Genomic DNA, 16,367 nt, shown 5'->3' on the forward strand with positions numbered 1-16,367 from the left:
AAGGACTTTGGCCATCTCTTAATGATATTGTGCATTCATAAGCGGATAAAATTTCTCTCTTGTGCAGTGTGCCTCGCTATGTACGGAATTGGAGCGTTTTTAGGAATGTTGTTGTTCATGTCCCACTATAGCTGCGAGCTATTACATGAGCAAGCGTCCCTCGCCTAGGGTTCTATAGACCTGCGTACTAGGTGAAATCAGCAGCAGCGCCGTCTCAGGCCAGTCGGCGGCAATCAGCGCGCCTGGTTGCCACAACTGGCACTTTAAAGGCGTGGGCTCGAATCCCACTCAAATAAAGATGAAAACGTTTCGTTTAAATGCAATACTGCATTAAAAAGCGTTTGTAGCCACGCGATGGTGGCAGAAGCACAGCACAGCTTTTAAAAACTTAGCTTTTGATATTTTATGCTATATATTATGCGATTTGGGGAAAATATTTGAAAAAAAGACTTTTATGGACCGCATTTACAGATAGTCTGCAAAGCGCAAAATTTCAACGTTTAAATGCATGTATAGCCCGCGTACTGTATGCCGGAAATTGCGCTACTAAAAGCTAGTTGTCTCATTTTTCATAAAAGAGGCTAAATGCAAATAAATAAAAATGTGCAAGTTGTTTAAATTGTTACATGCTGCGATTACGGCGCCACATATATCTGGCTGTGCAAGAGATAATACGAACTGTGGGAGGGAAGCTAAGCCGGAGTTTTGACGGTGCCCGAATGTGCCGTGGAACGCTGCAAAGTCTCACCGACCGCGGTTGACCATATAGAAGCCGCTGTATTCTACCGAAGTTATTTTCTTCTTCGTTTACAATTGTTCCACCAGTCCTATTCTTCGAGATTGCACGGGTCTCCTGTCCTACTACCTGCACGCCTTTAATCTCCTCTCCACTGTTATCGATGTGGTGCGCTTAGCCCTTCAGGTCAGCTGTGCAGTGCGCACGCAAAAGTGCTTAAAAATTTTAGGCAAGTCCCAGATTGGATGTCTATAGCATTAAATAAAAGTCAAAACACTCGTCCGTGAGCCTCCGCATGCATCGAACCCCATGCACTTTTTTCCCCTTCTCTCGAATCCCGCGCTGCCAGCTGAAAAGACGGGCCAGCAGAATCCGGACGCAGGCAGCAGTGAAGTTTCCGTCGACGCAACCGACAGGGACGCGTACTTTGTGCGTCGGCTGGACGACCGGCAGAACCGCTTCGAGAGGCGCAGCGACCGAGGCGACGAGGCCACGCTGCCGGCGATGCCGACCGAGTCGCACGGTTTTCGCCCACCGCTGGCCGACGACTACGACGAGCCTTTGACCACGGACACGGCCAGCACCGCCAGGGAAGCCACGTCCTCCACGGAAGGCACCACCACCACCACTACCGAGGGCCTCGCGACCACGGACGACGTTGGCGGCGGGGTAGACGGGGAGCTTGTGTCACGGAAGCGTAAGTTGGGATTGCCACAACTTGACCGCTGTATGCGCATACGCGCCGCGACTGATGTTAACGTACAAGCAGGCTGGTTGCAAAGTTTCCTACTGTCTCCCTGCTCTCACACCAACACTCTTCTCACCCCCGCACCTCTTCGGCAACTGGTCTGACCCCGCTCACAGCCGAGAGCGCTTGTCTCTTTCAGTGCCCCCTCCCTTCTGCCCCCTACCTGACTGGCGTCGGACCAGTTGGACGCCCCTGCGCTCCATGCCCAGGCTCTTTTGATAAATTTTCTCGCTAAAGGGATTTTCCCTTTCTCAACTGCGCTTGAACCACGCCACTCTACACATTCGGTCAACTGACACTGCATGCAGCTTTACTTGCAAGGCCGCGTCTTCCATATTTGAGATGATGATCAAACTGAAATTTTTTGTTTCGCTTTTGCGCAGCGAAAATCAAATAACAAAAATGCAAGTCATTCTACGCTTACAGACCATGCATTGTATTAATTAGCGTTGTGTAATCTTTACTTTGTGATCCCCATTATTTATAATTACGTTGTACTGTTTGTATTTACCTGTTCCGATCGAAATACTACTGATAGTTGTATCTGTGACCGCTATAGTTCGTCGCTGCCAAGGTGGGGGCTTGAGGCTCTATCAAGCTGCCTTACGGCAGCTTTCACTCCAAGCCCCTGCCATTGTGCACACAGTGATCACAAATAAAGTTTATTACCATTGTTATTATTACTATACACTGTTCTGTTTAATTATGAAAGCTTGTGACAAGAAACAATCCTCTCGGTCGCGACACCCGTGAAAGTGCGTCACGGCTATCGTAATAGTGACCCCGTATTTGTCTGTGGACGCCGAGGAGATTGTTGGCCAAACTTAAACCTCTGCTCTCAGTCGTTGTCATCTTCATCCTTACTGCAACACAATGGCCTCTCCCACTGCGGCCCTCTTGACTCTGTGCATGCCTCGTTATAACGTTGCACCTGTAACTTAATTCCTTTGCCAGTTTCTGCCTCACAGGTGAGTTCAGAGGTGAACACGCTTCCCTGGAGCGCTCGAGCGGGGCGCGACAGAGCAAATGAAGTGAAATTTTAACGCAGCTGCTTCGCTGTGCAGAGGCAAGGTGCATGAGCTGGAATATCCATCCGGCTTCGCTCGACCCCGTGTACAATCTCAGCAACTCATTATGTTGATTATAATTTCGCTTCCTTCCTTCCGCCCGAGTGCTCTAATTTGTTCACATCTACTCTATACTAGCAGGACGCAGCCGGCAACTGGTTAATGTAAAAGCTCCGTTTCGCTGCTTTCTACATACCACCCGCGTCGCCCGTGTACAATGCACGGCGCAGGGAGGCGGCTGCCCCCCATGCCGCTGATGTGCGTGTTCGGGGGCAACGAGCGGTCGCAGCAGACGCCACTGCCGCCGGACGGCCTGTGCGACCTGGCCTACTTCGACTCCTTCTACCGGGCCGGCCTGCTCAACACGTTCGCGCGCCGAGCGCACAGCGCCGCCTTCGAGCGCTTCGTCTCGGCCGCTGCCAAGTACCGCCTCACCGAGGTTGGCGTCGCCGTGGCTGCCGAGTGAGTGCCGCCCTCGGAATCCACCATCATCAGCCTGACTACGCCCACAGTAGGGCAAAGGCACCTCCCATGTCTCTCCAATTAACCCTGTCCTTTGTCAGCTGCGTCCACCCTATGCCTGCAAACTTCTTAATCTCATCCGCCCGCCTATCATTCTGCCGCCCCCTACTATATACGCTTTCCTTCTCTTGGAATCCACACCGTTATCCTCGGGGTCCAGCGGTTATCTTGCCTTGGAATCCAGCAGGGCCTAATGGGAGCCCTGTAGGAAAAGCCTCGGTATCTCAACCCTCGCCGTTCAAGGTGAACGCACGAATGCCGTTATGGGACAGAAACCTGCAGTGTGTTTCGCCGCTGCAGTATAGTATTCTGAAAGAAAGGACTTTTGATTACATTGGCCACGAGACAATAGAGAATTCGAGTGACGTAGAAATTATGGAAGGTTCGTAGCAGAAGTCTGCGTAACCTGTGTGGCTCAAAATGGCGTCTTCCTACCGAACAATTGCTGTCATCATCCGGAACGGCGGCTCTTGCATCGGGGCATCGAGACGCTATAACGTTCGCTATAGCCGCAGACTGTACTTTTTGCAGCGCATGCACGAGGGACTTAATTTGTCCCGTCGGCAAATTCCTTGCATCGTGAATATGAAGTGACAGAAAACATCCGTCTTCACAACTTCTCACCAAAAAGAATGCAGTCCAGTTGTGGTCAGTTTGGGGCTAGAAGTTGAGTTTATCCCTTAGATGGCGGCGGTGGTCAATGTGCGCCAGGAGTCTGGGAAATCTTGGAGGACATAGATGCGATACAGCTTTCGCTGTCACTTCCATGCCACATACGCAGGGAAGACCGATATGCCTTGAGACTCTTCTTATACATTTTCGAATGTTCTTAGAGCTGCGGCCAACGGTGCGGTTTTAAGGTAGGGGTTTATTGTTTCTGGGGTTTAACGTCTCAAAGCAGGCTATGAGGGACTCCGTAGTGGAGGGCTCCGGATAATTTCGACCACCTGGAGTTCCTTAACGTGCACTGACATCGCACAACGGGCCTATAGTATTTTGGCTCTATCGAAATCCGACCGTTGTGGCCGGGATCGCCCGGGATCGCCCACATATCGCGGATTCGGGCCAGAGCAAGATGAGGGCATAACCAGCGTTCGCCGCGCGGCTGCGCTCTCGCTCTGAAGGAAGGAAGGCGCAGTTATTATAGAGCACAAGTGTTTATTACACAGGAAGCTGCATTACACAACACTGCACTAATCCACAGACCTCAGCACAACCCATAGCCCAGCCGCCGCACCCGAAAGCGGGCCCGTGGAGCCGCGCGCGCAAAGCAAAGACTACATACGTGCGTGACGGCACAGCTAAGGGCGATCGCATGCCGCACGGCCAACCAGAGGGTTTGATCGCGCGCGACACAACACGGGGGAGGATGGGGAATGCGCGGAGCACATCTTGACGACGCAGGTCGCACGTCGATTCTCATCGCGCGTCGTCACCGGCAATGGCCGGCGATGACGGAGAACCAGCCAGATCAGGCCCTCCCGAATCCGGAGCGCGTGAGCGCCGCACAGGCGGGCGACGGGACTCCGGAGGCTCGGGCCTGGACCCAAGCGTACATAGTAGGTGCGCAAGGTTACACCACCCGCGCTCTTGGTCCCCCGGCAAAAACCGGGGCCCCCGGAAGGCGAAATCTACGCACCTTTCTGCTGCCCGAGTCGGTGGCGGTCTCTCCGTTCATTTCCCGCTCGGGCCTCTCGCCGAAACAACGCCCCCCAGTCACTGGGAGTGACCCAATGGGGACGCGAGGTCGAAGCGGGAAGAACGGAAGGGAGGGTGATTTACAGCGGTTCTTCAACAGAGTTTCCCTTGGAAAGGAGGACAACCAGCGCGGCCGCCTGCATTCCGCTCGCGGACACCCCACGGGGGGTCTCTAACGAGCAAACGGCAGCAGCGGGCGTGCACTCCGATCGCTCAAGAGGCCCAATCCCCACAACGTGAACTCTGTGATTACTAGCAGCGAGCGGTGCAGCCTAGCAGCAGCCGAAATAAAAACTATGAACTTAAACTGGGAACTTATATCTACAATACCATTGCAAATAGCCTAACAACTAACTCTACTAATGTAAACTACCGCCCGCCGAACGCTGAAGGCCTCTGACAGCCGTCGCTACCGTCGCCTCTTACATTTGCACCGGCGATACGATATATCTCGTTCCCAGGGGCGTAACCAAGGGTGTGGCTTATGAGGCTTCAGACCCCCTCGAAATTTTCTAGTACTGTTATGCACCGCCGACCAAAACAACCACCGGCGCTGGAAATCACGCTGGATTTTGCGTACAATGTCTTTTTCACGTTCGAAAAGACATTTCGACGCTAACATTGCGAACTCGGGCTGGATTTCGTGGCAATTAACGCCCATGCACCAGGAATCACATAATGCAAGTAGCCCCATCCGAGCACAAAGTTTCAAGGGCGTTTCGATGACGAGCAGGCTCGTCGCGACATCTCGCGGAGGCCGCGGAATCTACAGATCGCATGAATTTCCGTTCCGAAACTTCATTGCTGCGTTTTTATGGAGGAAAAACGCTAAGGCGCCCGTGTGCTGTGCGATGTCAGTGCACGTTAAAGATCCCCAGGTGGTCGAAATTATTCAGGAGCCCTCCACTACGGCACCTCTCTCTTCCTTTCTTATTTCTCTCCCTCCTCCATCCCTTCCCTTACGGCGCGGTTCAGGTGTCCAACGATATATGAGACAGATACTGCGCCATTTCCTTTCCCCCCAAAAACCAATTATTATTATTAAACTTCATTGAACCCGCCGCGGTGGCTCAGTGGTTAGGGCGCTCGACTACTGAGCCGGAGTTCCCGGGTTCGAACCCGACCGCGGCGGCTGCGTTTTTATGGAGGAAAAACGCTAAGGCGCCCGTGTGCTGTGCGATGTCAGTGCACGTTAAAGATCCCCAGGTGGTCGAAATTATTCCGGAGCCAGGCCTCCACTACGGACCTATTTGTTCCTCTCTTCTTTCACTCCCTCCTTTATCCCTTCCCATACGGCGCGGTTCAGGTGTCCAACGATATATGAGACAGATACTGCGCCATTTCCTTTCCCCCCAAAAACCAATTATTATTATTAAACTACATTGAACCCGCCGCGGTGGCTCAGTGGTTAGGGCGCTCGACTACTGATCCGGGGTTCCCGTGTTCGAACCCGACCGCGGCGGCTGCGTTTTTATGGAGGAAAAACGCTAAGGCGCCCGTGTGCTGTGCGATGTCAGTGCACGTTAAATATCCCCAGGTGGTCGAAATTATTCCGGAGCCCTCCACTACGGCACCTATTTCTCTCTTTCTTCTTTCACTCCCTCCTTTATCCCTTCCCTTACGGCGCGGTTCAGGTGTCCAACGATATATGAGACAGATACTGCGCCATTTTCTTCCCACCAAAAACCAATTATTATTAAACTTCATTGATATAAATTTCTCATAAACTTTGTCCTTTACATAGCGAAGCAGCAAAACTAATGCAAGCAAAAGGCTCTGTTCCTTCAGAACCATAAACGCGTAATTAGGAAAACGTATGACTATTCATTAGCCTTTAAAACCTCGGAAATGTTTGCCGTTTATTGTAACAGTTAGCATCATGATCAATGTTATCATGCGAATACGAAAATTACGAGGACATCAATAACCAATCTGACCGACCTTGCTCATTGAAAGCCCGGCTCACACGGCGTTTCCCAACACACACTCTCTGATATTGGGTAGTTCAACTTGTCGCATCATCTGAGGCTTTCGTTTGCCCTTTTCTTTTCTTCTGTAGCCACACCAATACCCTTCTTTATGTTTCTGTGCAGAATGATTGTTGCCACTTTGCAGGCAGCTAAAATACAATTTTCGTATTGATTTCTGCATCCTTCCTCTTGTACTATATCCATATTGCGCTGTCGCGACCACAGCAAGGCCCAAATACATATCAGGATTTCTGCGATCATAGTTTTATTCTTGCAGGATAGTCTGTCTTTCGATGCCTAAAGGTTACTATCTGTGATTGCGCAACATGTTTATTTGGCTTCTTTGACATATTTTATGGAGAATTTTTAACTTAGGTATGTAGATTTATTAGAGAATATACGCATATTTAAATATTATCTTGCCATGTTTTACGTATTCATGCAGTGAACTTTGTTCCAAGCGGCGCTTTTTTGCTCTTTCTTAAGCTGCTGCTTCGCATTTGTGATATTCCAGTGTAGCTTCGCATTTATAATGTATATTTTGCAGAACTCCTGCTTTCTGTATGTGCTCTCTGCTGCGACTATAATTTCAGTGCAATTACTTATATTAGTCGACCAGTGACAGCTGCGCCTGCGCAATGCACTGGAATGAAGGACAGCGTCACTGAGATTTTTTCCTGGCCATTGCATATGCACAAAACTTTTAGCAACGTTCTTGAATGACAGATTCGTTAAAATATTTGTCCTCAACTTGATTATTCATATCAGGGACATGCACTACTTTGCCGGTTTCCAACTGACATATTTCTAAAATTCATGAGGCATTTTCTTTCTTACTAAATAGACAAAAAAGATGGAAGCATTGATATCGTTTATTCTGCCACAGCTTTTAGGACATACGAATATATCCTTTTAAGAAAAATACATAACTTACTTGTCTAGACAGTGCGAGCGTTAAAGAATTCGTTTGCAGCACCTAATACGCAATAGCATTGGCAATGACAATGCAGTTATGATTAATGTATTTGATCGCTCTACAAATTCTATAAGGAGGAGACCGCGCTGCAACATGAGCCGCCCTCGAACAAAATTTTCCGACAACAAAGTTCTCGCAAAAAACTGCGGCCTGCACTTTAGCGACCTCAACACAAAGCAGCGTGCGATGCTTTTGAGGGCTAAGCCGGTGGGTCTGGCAGGAGCTAAAGCCAGCTTGCATAATTAGCTGGAATGACAATGAATATGTAACGTAACAAACCTAATCTCATATGCAAATAAAAACTAATCTTTCTTAAACGTCACCTTCGCGACGTTTCTGAAAATGTAAAGTTACGTGCTTATAAAACATTGGTCAGGTGAAAACTTAAGTATGCATCCGCCATTTGGTATCCACAACAACAAGCGTACCTAGTTGATTCATGAGAAGCCGCGCAAAACAGAGCCGCCCGTTTCCCTCGTCGCTCATATTCATCCGATATTCAGGCCGCCGCGGTGGCTGAGTGGTTATGGCGCTCGGCTGCTGGTCCGAAAGACGCAGAGTCAAATTTTGATGGAGGCGAAATTCCAGAGGCCCGTGTGCTGTGCGATGTCAGTGCACGTTAAAGAACCCCAGGTGGTCGATATTTCCGGAGCCCTGCACTACGGCGTCCCTCATAGCATGAGACGCTTTGGGACGTTAAACCCCGGGCCCATAAACCAATCATCCGATATTAGCGTTTCATCTCTCACACTACAGCCTGAATTATGCAGTCTTTTCTTCCGTCGCTGCTTTTCTAGCCTGTATATATTTCACATTTTATTATTCCAAACTCAGACAGCAACGTACCATTCACGTCATCGGTCATCCGTCGAAAATTCCACGCCAACGTGCCCGTACGGCTACTTTTTCCAGGTCATTTTTCCTCCAAGCCGCAAGCGGCTGGAACCATCTTCCCCGTAAAATCGCAGCCATATCGCCTGCCAATCCACCTTTCTAGATACAGTCACGTCGCACCCGTCATCATGAAGAAAAATGTTATACACTATCATGTTAACCCCTACCTCAGTAATACCCCCGGAAAAGGGGGTCTTCAGGGAAATAAAAATGAAAGGAAATGAAAATGAATAAGCAGGAATTATATCGCAGATTTTAAATGCCTCACGTGACCTAAACGCAGCCTTCACGTTGCAGGGCTGTTGAAACCGAAACCGAGACAGCATGAGAGAAAAATTCGATTATAAAGTATTAAGGGGTCGTAAGCGAATACCACGTGGTGGTCCATGTATAGTAACGTTTTACGCATCACTGCAAAGAAAAAAAAAACCTCCCACCGGAATTAGGTGTCTATACTCCTTTAACATACCAGGCATACCGCAACTTTGTATTGAGGGTCATTTTCAGAGCTTCCTATAAATTTCTCTGAGCGCGCCATTCTAATGTAGGTATACGCCTTTATGTTCGTTCCTTTTATCCTCCTCAGCCATTGTGCTCGAGCACTAACACGGTGGAACATTCGCTGCACATGCATGCATGTTCCTCAAGGGGGAACACCAGGGCGCAGGAGGAACTGACCTCGCCCAAGACGTGGCCCACGCTTCGGAGGCTGTGGAACAGAGGCGTCGTCCACTTCGGCGTGCTCGACTTCGAAGTCGTCGACGGCACCACGCCCGAACACGTGGACCGCATCTTCGACCTTATGTTCGTAAGTTTATGCGGGATATCGTGTTTGTTCATGACTTAGTATAGCCGAGCCGCTGCCGGTTGGTTCACGCTTCTGGTGGCGCGAACAATAGGCTGCACACAGCTGCCTTGACACCAGGGGCGGTATCCTATAGCGATCCAGTTACACTGCATTCCTCCTCTGCCATTGGTCGCTGCTCCCATTGACGCAGGATTTCAGATAAGACGTCACGCTGGTCGCCGTTCACTTACTGGCGTAAATGTGTCGGTATGGCGGACCGCGCCGCCGACGCCCGCGAATGGTGCAGTACGACGACACGTTTGACATGCCGGATCAACTTTCTCAGCACCAATGTCTCGCCCAGGAATATGTGCGACCAATTTGTGCAGCGTAGGGTGTGTGGTTCAGCCGACCTGGATGCGGTGGCAGGGGAGGGACTATCTTCACCTCGCCATTCGTTCGCATGCGCTGTGAAGGCTGCGGTGATTTCAGCCCTGATGTCTCTCCGCGCCCTTCACTTTGCAACTGGTGGCTCCATCCCTGGCTGCTGCGCGCAGGAGAGCCGTTGGCTTGGCCGACTCGACAGACGCCATGTTTAAAAATGGCTTCTCAGTAGGCCTCCGCAGTTCTGTGTTCGCGCGAACTTTCTTTGCTAATTTAACCAGTGAATTAAACGCTCGCTGGACTTTCGGAACACAGTCCCGAATTACCTTTTCAGTTACTGATATAATTATTTGAAGAATAGTCACAACGCTGCTCTAATCATTTTTTGAGGACGTACTATTTGCTGTGTTCCTTGGCCCTGATTCGATGAGAGGGCTGTATACCGTTCACAGCGCTGCAAACAAGCTGTGAGGTACAAGTTGTGTCGGTACAGCGCCGTGCCCAGCCCAGCTGTGTTTGGGATTGGTCATTTGCTTTCCCACCTCCTGTTGCATTAGTTTACGTTGCAGCCAAATGTAATGAATATTTACCGCCGCAAGTATGCCTTTTTTATTTGTATTTGCGGGTTCTTCACAGTTTTCATCGGTGCTGCAGATCTTGACTATCTTCAAATGTCACAGTTGTTTCTGCTTGCAAAAAAAATAAACCAAGTACTGAAGCCGCTTGCTAATTTGCCTGTGCAACGAAGAAATCCTTCACAGCAAACTTGGTGCAGACTACCATTTTCCGGTTTTTCCGGCTTCGCTGTAAATCCGATTCCTTTCCTGCAATTATATTCTGCACCCTTCGCCATCATAATTTCATGTAGACACAACGCAAAAAAATTCCAGTGGTGCACATAAGTCTACTTAGGTGCAGTAATGCGAAACCTTTTCTCTTACTGCGTGACCTTCCTCTCTGATACACGCCCGCCGTCTCGCCTAAGCACCTACGCGCGCGCCATCTGCTGGACCAGCGCCGCATGTTGCGAGGGGGGTTTCAGTGGGTGACGCATGACGGCGCTACTACTGCACTTTTATCCAGTTCGTGCGGACACGCTCTGTCCACAATGGTCCACAACTTCCCTCCATAGCGCCTGTCCACAGCTTCCGGTGATGCCACTCATGAGCCAAGAAATGTTCTCGCATTAATAACCACTTCAGAGAGACACCGACATACATCATAACGCTCCGTAAGCTCTTGGCGGACGGACGCTCGAGGTACCACCTGCCGCACATATATATTGCACCATCGTTTCCGGCCAAGAACCGCTTGAAACCAAATTTCCCCACTATTTTCAAATCACACCACCTTTTCCCGTCAAAGCCTATTGAAACAAAATTTTCCCGCCCTTTTCACAACAATGCACATTTCGCGCCGAAACTGCAATTCAATCCACTATGCCAACTTAACCCATGTCAGGTAGGCCAACTGCCAAATTTTGCGGGTGGACCTACTGACAAAGTTTTGGGGATGGGCCAACTTACTGAAATTTTGGGGGTCCTTCGGAATTTCGACATTTTACAGAGCTCTCTGCCAACTGCCATATTTTGGGTCTGACTGGTTCCTGTGGGTTCACGTGACCCTGGTGTCATCTTCCAATTGACGAATCAGGAATTTCGTTACTGAGAAACCGGGTGCTTTTTGCAAGAGAACAACCTAAATGCTATCGCATTAAAAAGGCCGTTTGTGAGTGCGGTGCGTCTGCGTCGGAGCGTCAAGCTTGCCGGCGAACCGCATTGTGCGGATATCAAGTATCATCCGCCGCGATGGTTCAGTGGTTAGGGCGCTCGGCTACTGAGCCGGAGTATCCGGGTTCGAACCCAACCTCGGCGGTCGCGTTTCGATGGAGGCGAAACGCAAAAGGCGACCGTGTGCTGTGCGATGTCAGTGCACGTTAAAAATTATTCCGCAGACCTCCACTACGCCACCTCTTTCTTCTTCTTTCACTCCCTCCTTTATCCCTTCTCTTACGGCGCGGTTCGGATGTCCATCGAGGTATGGGGGACAGTCACTGCGTCATTTCCTTTCCTCAAAACCTCAATCGCTCTGAGGTGATGACGTCATTTGCGTGCCGCGTTTAGGCCACGGGTTTCTTATGACGGCGGGGATTTCGTGCACTGCGCCAAGTAATGCTCTCGCATTAGCATGGCCGCGCCTGGGCTTCGACCTCGCGGCGGAGCGAACAGATCAGCTTCGTCGCCACTGCACGAGAGCACTATGCTATCGCCGCAACCGATCACGCCTCGTGTTTACCTGCCACTCGCTAGCGCTGTGCACTGCACGTCGTCGCCTATTTGTGCGCAATGGATCCAGAACACACCGCTATCGTGTGTTCGCTGCCACTAAGGTCCCCAATCACATATTTCGTCGATATCTGCCGGAAGCCTGACCTTAAAACTCTATCCTCGAACCGAAAGCGAAATGAAACGCGACCTGTTTGCGCATATACTTCGCATTTGACCAAGCTGTAATTTTTTGGGGGTTTCTTTCGCAGCTTCTCAAGGAACTGCAGCTGCGTATGACAACGCGGAGATTCGACCAGTGGCCCTACTTGGCGCTGGGCATAACGTTCCTGGAACGAAGCGACAACGAGCTTTTCCGTAGCTTCACTCACCACCTCGGGTAGGAAAACTACGCAACGCCTGAGCTGTAGTAACAACTGGGAAAAAAAAATGCGAGCATGCTTCCTTTCTTCTCATGCCTTCGTGATACGGAACGCGCTCACCGAGAGCGCTCGCATCTGCCTGCAGCTGGATGTGGGCTCACAAATGATACACCATGCATGATACGCAGAGAAAGGGTGAAAGCGCACAGCGCCAGTCTCTTTCTTGTACCTTCGTGTTAGAGGAGCCCCTTTAAGACATCGTTAGGCCGGCGCTAATCTTGGTGCATCTTGCTTTGTTCTTAGGGTGTTCTAAAGATAACTGTGGAACCAACCTGCGCACTATGTCCCGCGCAAATTAAGCCTCAGAAAGACGTATTCGGCGAAGCACAAAGCACGCCGTCTATTGTTCCTCACGCAGCCTGACAACTGTTTTCCTGCTGGCGGGGAGACGCTCTTGATGGGACCGAAACGTTAGTTCGAATAAAGCGAAAGTTCGAATTGACGAGAGTAGCCCACTAGCAAAGCGGTTTCTCCTTCAGCGTATGTCGAACTGAGTACTGCTCTCCGCCCTCAGCCTGACGCAAGTGCAGCTGCTAGTGCTGCGCACTCACCTGTCCAGTCGCGACGACACGAGCCCAGAGTGCACCATAACGGGCTCCAGCGTCTGGGGGGAGCCACTCGCCCACTACCACCCAAACATCGTGAGTGCATGCGTGACGCAGCGCTGCCGCAGTTCAGGGTGAAATGCAATGCGTAGCTCAGGCTCTTGTGTTTTTCTCTCTTCTGATGCAGCACGTGCTAACATCATCTTGTTGCTGTTTCTCGGATTGATTAGCTAATTATATTTGAGCCAAGCGTGCCCATTCATCCAAGGGTCTAGCAGTCAATTGATGATCGTTCAATTTAGTGATCAATTAGCAACGCAAGATTTATCAAAGGTAACAATAACACATGCCCAAATGCGCTGGTCGATACAATTTGATAACGTTAACGCGATCCTTTGGACCATATTCTTACAGAGTTGAAGGGGTTCTTAAAAGGGCTGTCAGTAAAGGTGTGGTATCCTCGAGCAAGAATTTTTTTTGTGCGTTTTGTAGATGCTCAGTTATCTGTAGTCAAAATTTTAATTTCAGCGCCTTCACGCCTTTCCTTCTCGTCACCCTCCGTCGGCCCCACCGTCTGATCCGCCGGAGTGACGCTGCTGAGTGGCCGCGGACGTGGTAGCTGCGTGACGCCTAAAAGAAAGGATCTATCCGATAGCCATCTCTGAATAGAATTAACAGGAGCGTGCGACGGAAGAGGGCGCGAGCATGGAAAAGTCGCCGGAAAGGACCCGCCAACTTTCGCAAGAGATTGTAGTGATTGAGCGAGTTTTTGGGCTCTCCTCAGAAAGTGTTTCAGAGCCCTTTTTTTAAGGCTGCAATGAGCAAGCTAGTACTGCTTCAAGGTTTAACAGTGTACTATAAGGCACGACAACACGAAGAACGCACATGTCTACTATACTGCCCCCGCTCTCTTGAACCACGAATCTTGCAGAGTGCTTTGGACTTGTAGTGAGCCAAAGTGTGGGCGTTCCGACCACCGCAGATGGAGACGCTAGAGTTCCTGCGGGTCCAGAACGTCTCGCTGGAGGCGTCCGTCGCGATGATATCCATGTCGGTGGCGGCGCGCTACTATGCGCCCTTGGACTCCTTCGATCCGGGATCCAAGTGCATCGCGCTCGACGACGCCGAAAAGCGCCTGGGTGTCGGCAGCTTTGCCGAGGTATGCGCGGCTGTCTCGTTCATTTCGCGATCGGGTCAGAGCTAAGCTTACAGACTTAGCTCTTTAATCAGCTAATACTGCTGTAGCTTTGTTTTAGTCATTTAGCCTTGCATGCGTCGTGGAATCTACATCGTCAGCCGTTAGTGAAAGCCGAGCCGTGCTAAGGCGAATCAGTGAAATCTGCTCTGGCCACCCGTCGCCTTCTACCCTCTCTCTCTTCCCTCTCGCACTTTCCCTTCTGTCTCCTAAACGCGAAAGAGAGATTTTCCTCTCCAATTTGCCACCTGATGGCGGCAACTGAATTTGTTAAAAGAACTAGGAAACTAACCAGTAAGTATGCAGGACACAAGAACGGAGAAAGAAAGAGCATTAAACGATCGACAGGTAAAAGCGCGGGAGGTAAAAGCTGGATTAATTCAGTGGAAAGTAGCACAGTGTAGAATATATCGATACTGGAAAAAAGACCTGGAAGGAATCGTTATAACTCAAGAGGCAGTGCCCTACTTTTTGAAGCTATTGATCACGGTGTCTTAGAACGCGCAGCTACAAAAAGAAATTTAACGAAGATGAAACATATGCGCTGTGTGTGGTAAATGTGTAGACTAAACAACTGAACACCTCATACTCGAATGTGGTGGCATCCATCCAGATGTCGATGCAGGCCCAGTCACTCTCCCTAGGGTTCAGAGATAACAATGGTCATGTAAATAAATCTGCGGTGGAAGTTAGCAAAAAGCGATTGGAAGACTGGTGACTCAAAAGCAAAGAGGCGACATAAGGTTAGAAGTGTAGAACTGAAAACGCAAAGAAAGTAGCGAATTTTTTTACCTTTTTATAACAGTTAAATGAAAAGAAAGAAAAAAAACGAACATGGTGGCTGCCACCATGTTCCCGTTTCAAAGGGGACGCTGCTATCCTCCATCCATCCACCCACCCCACCCAACCCAACCAACGACCCAGCCATCCATCCATACATCCGTCCGTCCAAATCCAATTAACCTAAATTCAATTCATCTAAACAGGTGAATTAATTCATGATGTAATTAATGTACGGCTGACGCTGTAGATTCCACGATAGAATGCAGGGTAACATATGATTGAGCCAAAACTATAATATTTTTCGCTGTAAAAGCCCCCAGACTATGTGTTCCCTGCAGTTCTGCCTCGCTCGATAGGCGGGGTGTTGGTGAAGTTGAAACCCCTCACCGCATGTATTCTTCCGCCGCGAGGTTGATTATCGATACGCATTTCGAAGTAGTGTTGTGTTTTGTGACGCAAAAGCTACTAAGCCTGTCATGCGACATGAAAGTAGAGTTAAGCAGATATATATATATATATATATATATATATATATATATATATATATATATATATATATATATATATATATATATATATATATATATATATATATATATATATATATATATATATATATATATCTGCTTTGAGTTTCAAGTTAACGTAGGGATACAGACATTTTATTGGTTAGAGGTTGATCGAAATACACGAATCCCTAAGTTAGAGCTAGCACGTCATTTTATTGATTATTGTTCGCAAACATTCCTGAACCAAGTTTCCGCCTCTATTACCGTAGAACTGCAGAGACGGGGCATACGTGGACGGTGTGGAACGGCTGGGCAAGTTCGAGGTGATGCGGATCGCCAGAACGCAGCCCCGTCGGCTGGCCATCATCTTTGACAGCGAAGACACCATCTTCGCCAAGGTATGTCCGCAGTTTTTCTCGTGGTGACAGCGAGCCTCGGGCGGCATATACTCGCTTTAATGTATGAATTCAGTGCTGACCGAATGAATGAAAAGCGATAATGGGAGCAAAGCGCGCATACATGCTTGGAGGTATGTGCTCAGAGATATTGAGTGCACCCTGTAACACTTAACCATTTGAAGAAAAGCCATCGTAGGCTGTTCCTGTTTTATCACCTTCCCTCTGATCTCAGACAACCAGAAGCCCGTGTGCTGTGCGATGTACTACGACGTAGTACATCGGCGTACGGCGTCCCTCATAGCCTGAGTCGCTTTTGGGACGTTAAACCCTTTGAACCAAACCAGAACTCAGACAATGCAGGAATATTACACCCGTTCGCGATTACCGAAATAATCATAGGGTTCATTAGAAGTGCATGTGTAATAAAATGTCCTATTTTGTGGGTGTC

The 16,367-nt window shown here is 49.3% G+C and overlaps 1 protein-coding gene across 1 annotated transcript in view; it reads left to right on the forward strand.

Annotated features, from left to right (window-relative positions):
* Positions 1-16,367, forward strand: part of LOC144129374 (uncharacterized) — a 40,975-nt gene that overhangs the window by 24,033 nt on the left and 575 nt on the right. Inside the window, exons 4-10 of the mRNA XM_077663447.1 lie at positions 1,086-1,433; positions 2,782-3,013; positions 9,260-9,419; positions 12,319-12,446; positions 13,004-13,130; positions 14,017-14,193; positions 15,791-15,919. Of these exons, the coding sequence (XP_077519573.1) occupies positions 1,086-1,433; positions 2,782-3,013; positions 9,260-9,419; positions 12,319-12,446; positions 13,004-13,130; positions 14,017-14,193; positions 15,791-15,919 (1,301 nt within the window). The remainder of the gene's footprint in view (positions 1-1,085; positions 1,434-2,781; positions 3,014-9,259; positions 9,420-12,318; positions 12,447-13,003; positions 13,131-14,016; positions 14,194-15,790; positions 15,920-16,367) is intronic.

Source organism: Amblyomma americanum, chromosome 4 (assembly GCF_052857255.1).
Source record: "Amblyomma americanum isolate KBUSLIRL-KWMA chromosome 4, ASM5285725v1, whole genome shotgun sequence".
In the NCBI taxonomy this organism is placed as follows: Eukaryota; Metazoa; Arthropoda; class Arachnida; order Ixodida; family Ixodidae; genus Amblyomma; species Amblyomma americanum.